The sequence below is a fragment of the Somniosus microcephalus genome, chromosome 21, assembly GCF_052327205.1.
Source record: "Somniosus microcephalus isolate GS21.2 chromosome 21, FLI_Smic_1.0, whole genome shotgun sequence".
NCBI classification, from domain to species: Eukaryota; Metazoa; Chordata; class Chondrichthyes; order Squaliformes; family Somniosidae; genus Somniosus; species Somniosus microcephalus.
This window is the reverse complement of record NC_141007.1, coordinates 6380253-6384383: the sequence shown is the minus strand read 5'-3', so window position 1 is coordinate 6384383 and position 4131 is coordinate 6380253. Positions and strand designations below refer to the sequence as shown.

The 4131-nt window shown below is 54.7% G+C and overlaps 1 protein-coding gene across 1 annotated transcript; it reads left to right on the top strand.

Moving 5' to 3' along the window:
* The first annotated feature begins 2288 nt into the window (after positions 1-2288).
* On the top strand, positions 2289-3674 carry LOC147102568 (stonustoxin subunit alpha-like). The gene is made up of 2 exons (XM_085964079.1): positions 2289-2313; positions 3100-3674. The coding sequence occupies exons 1-2, from the start codon at positions 2289-2291 to the stop codon at positions 3672-3674; spliced, it is 600 nt and encodes a 199-aa protein (XP_085820205.1).
* The last annotated feature ends 457 nt before the right edge of the window (positions 3675-4131 follow it).

Below are 4131 nucleotides of genomic sequence, written 5' to 3'. Positions count from 1 at the left end.
GTACTGGGTCTTGAGGAGCTGGAGGGCGGCTGTGTACGAGGTCGCGTCCCGGATGACTGAGTACACTCGGTGGTTCACCTTGGAGAACATGACAGACAGTTTGTCCGCATCCATTTCGACTGCAGTGGAGGCAGTCAGGAATGTCTCGAAGCACGTGAGCCAGTGAGCAAACTTGGTGGAAGCGTCCGCTTCCCGACTGTCCAGGTCCAGGCATGCTGGTGTGAGGATCTTCTCCATTATAAAAAATTGAGTTAATAAAATTGATGCGCCATCAATTACTCAAAAGACTGAGGTTGAGCGAGTAACAATCAGGCTTTTATTAACTAAAGAATGAAGGTCTTGTCTCGAGTGGTCGACCTGTCCAGAATACTAAGGGACTGGGAGGTAGTCACTTATATACCTGGAATAGTGGGAGGAGTCAGCCGAGGCATGTCCAGACCTGTACCTAGTGGAATACACATACACATACAGACAGGTTATAACAGTGGTTTACCACAGTTCCCCACTCCTGTTGGCCCAGGGTCCCCACTCCTGTTGGCCCAGGGTCCCCACTCCTGTTGGCCCAGGGTCCCCACTCCTGTTGGCCCAGGGTCCCCACTCCTGATGGCCCAGGGTCTCCACTCCTGATGGCCCAGGGTCCCCACTCCTGTTGGCCCAGGGTCCCCACTCCTGTTGGCCCAGGGTCCCCACTCCTGTTGGCCGAGGGTCCCCACTCCTGATGGCCCAGGGTCCCCACTCCTGTTGGCCCAGGGTCCCCACTCCTGTTGGCCCAGGGTCCCCACTCCTGATGGCCCAGGGTCTCCACTCCTGATGGCCCAGGGTCCCCACTCCTGATGGCCCAGGGTCCCCACTCCTGTTGGCCCAAGTTCCCCACTCCTGATGGCCCAAGGTCCCCACTCCTGATGGCCCAGGGTCCCCACTCCTGATGGCCCAGGGTCCCCACTCCTGTTGGCCCAAGTTCCCCACTCCTGATGGCCCAGGGTCCCCACTCCTGTTGGCCCAGGGTCCCCACTCCTGTTGGCCCAGGGTCCCCACTCCTGTTGGCCCAAGTTCCCCACTCCTGTTGGCCCAGGGTCCCCACTCCTGTTGGCCCAGGGTCCCCACTCCTGTTGGCCCAGGGTCCCCACTCCTGATGGCCCAGGGTCCCCACTCCTGTTGGCCCAGGGTCCCCACTCCTGTTGGCCCAGGGTCCCCACTCCTGTTGGCCCAGGGTCCCCACTCCTGTTGGCCCAGGGTCCCCACTCCTGTTGGCCCAGGGTCCCCACTCCTAATGGCCCAGGGTCCCCACTCCTGTTGGCCCAGGGTCCCACTCCTGATGGCCCAGGGTCCCCACTCCTGTTGGCCCAGGGTCCCCACTCCTTTTGGCTCAGGGTCCCCATTCCTGATGGCCCAGGGTCCCCACTCCTGATGGCCCAGGGTCCCCACTCCTGATGGCCCAGGGTCCCCACTCCTGTTGGCCCAGGGTCCCCATTCCTGATGACCCAGGGTCCCCACTCCTGATGGCCCAGGGTCCCCACTCCTGATGGCCCAGGGTCCCCACTCCCGGTTACCCGGGGACCTTTGTTGGAGAGTGTGAACACCGTGAGTGAGGACAGGGCCAGTCCGTCAATACCCAGCCCACAATCATAGTCCAGGTTCATAGAATACAAGAGCAGGGGGGCTATGCTTCAACTGTATAAAACACTATTTAGGCCTCAGCTAGAGTGCTGCGTGCAGTTCTGGTCACCACATTACAGGAAAGATGTGATTGCACTAGAGAGGGTACAGAGGAGATTTACAAGGATGTTGCCGGGAGTGGAGAATCTTAGCTATGAGGAAAGACTGGATAGGCTGGGTCTGTTTTCCTTGGAACAGAGGAGGCTGAGGGGAGACCTTATTGAGGTGTATAAAATTATGAGGGGCATAGGTAAACTGGATAGAAAAGACCTATTTCCCTTAGCAGAGGGGTCAAAAACCAGGGGGCACAGATTTAAAGTAATTGGGGGAAGGTTTAGAGGGGATTTGAGGGGAAATTTCTTCACCCAGAGGGTTGTGGGGGTCTGGAACTCACTGCCTGAAAGGGTGGTAGAGGCAGGAACCCTAACCACATTTAAAAAGTACTTGGATGTGCACTTGGGATGCTCCAACCTGCAGGGCTACGGACCAAGAGCTGGGAAGTGGGATTAGGCTGGATCGCTCTTTGTTGGCCGGCGCGGACACGATGGGCCGAAATGGCCTCCTTCCGTGCTGTAACTTTCTCTGATTCTACGATCAAACAACTGCCCCTTGGTCCATGTACCAGAGGGCAAATGGCGTCTGTGCAGCTGATGTCCAGTCAGGAGTCAGGACTTGATGCCTTCAGGAGAGGAGGGGAGGGAACTAGCGAGAAAAAAAACCAACTCCCGAATCAAAAACGCCTGCAGTTTATTGAAGATTAGATGTTACACACACTCACGGCCAACACCGAGCTTACGTGAGATGGTGCTGTAGCGGATTAGTCTGTTGCAGCCAGCTGAGCTCAGCTTGCCCCTCCCCTTTTCTTCCTCCTTGTGTTTACGATCTCACTTCATTTCAGCTATTTCTAAGCCGTGTTATCTATAGCCTTTGCAGCCATACCCTTTATCCACCTTCGGTATCAGCCCCCATCAAGATGCCCTCGGCCTGCTACATAGTACAGTGATAAAGTGATAAGGTGAATCTAAATGTAATGTGTCAGCTGGCCTTGGAATGGTGTACCAACCGTTGCACTGTCAGCTTCTCTCATCAAATCTTACAGCACAGGAGGCCATTCGGCCCATAGTGCCTGTGCTGGCTCTGTGAAAGAGCTCTCCAATTAGTCCCACTCCCCCTGCTCTTTCCCCAGAGCTCTGCAAATGTTTCTTCTTCAAATATTTATCCAATTCCCTTTTGAAAGTTTTTATTGAATCTGCTTCCACCGCCCTTTCAGGCAGCGCATTCCATTGTTTAGTCTTTCAATGGTAGGTTTTTTTAATTACAGGAATAATCTAAAATAGAATATAGTATAAGAATACAAGTAATTTTTTTAATGTAAAATGGATTCCTTAACTATTTCTCAATCTGAGTCCATGACAGCCTGACTCTCTCTCTCTCTCTCTGCAGACGCTGTAAAGTTGACCTTTGATCCCAACACAGTGAATAATTATCTGCGTTTATCGGATGTGAATCAGACAGTGACGGAATGTTACCCGGAGTCACAGGCCTACCCCGATCACCCTGAGCGGTTCGACAGCTTGTGGCAGGTGGCATGCAGCGAGAGCCTGACATGTGGAAAATATTACTGGGAGGTGCAGGGCCGGGCCTACTCACACAGCTTCATGGCCAAAGTGGGGATTGTGTACGGGAGGATGAGCAGGAAGGGGGCCGAGCGGTCCTGTTGTATTGGTGAGAACGCCATGTCCTGGTGCCTGAGTGTTTACCCGGACGGAGGAAGCTGGCTCCGGTTCGCTACACGGCACAGAAATAAAGGGGTTAACATCCCGGCAACCAGGTGCGAGCGGATCGGGGTTTACCTGGACACTGATGCAGGCACCCTCTCATTTTATGCGCTGAGTGACAGAATAATCCTTCTACACAGATTCCACGCAGCCTTCAGCGAGCCCCTGTATCCAGCCTTTGGCCTTTATTCCAAATCCTCTCTCACCATTCAGCAGTTTGAACAGATACAGCAGGAATAGGACGCTAGTTATCGCTTCTAACATCCTGCCCTCACATTATCCCAGTGCCGTCCGAATTCCTTTCGGGAATGCTCTCCCGGAGAGCAGTCCTGAACGGTTTCACTGGACGTGCCCCGAGAGGTGGAGCCAAGACTGTCAGCAGGGTGGGCCCTTTGTACAAGGGTTACAGAGGAACTGGAGAGAGGGAGTGAGTGGGGGTCGGGGGGGTGGGCAGCGGGTGATGGGGGAGAGAGAGAGAGGGGGATACTCAGTGAATCAAACAGAACTAGCAGACAATGGCAGATGTTTTATGTCAATGAGTGAATGGTCTGCCCCGGTGGGACTGAGCTCCAGGAGGGTCAATCCCCCGCTTGCTGCTGAGCTTGCTGATTGTTGGGGGATGGGGGCTGCAAATAGGCCTGACACCAGTGAGTGAGGGAGGGAAGCCCAGCCAGGGCCCCCACTCCCGATTGTAATG

Excerpts from the sequence above, each read along its gene's own strand:
- LOC147102568 (XM_085964079.1), top strand. The coding sequence starts at position 2,289 with ATGGCGTCTGTGCAGCTGATGTCCA. Across the intron at positions 2,314-3,099 it reads GTCTGTGCAGCTGATGTCCA|ACGCTGTAAAGTTGACCTTT; the intron begins GTCAGGAGTCAG and ends CTCTCTCTGCAG.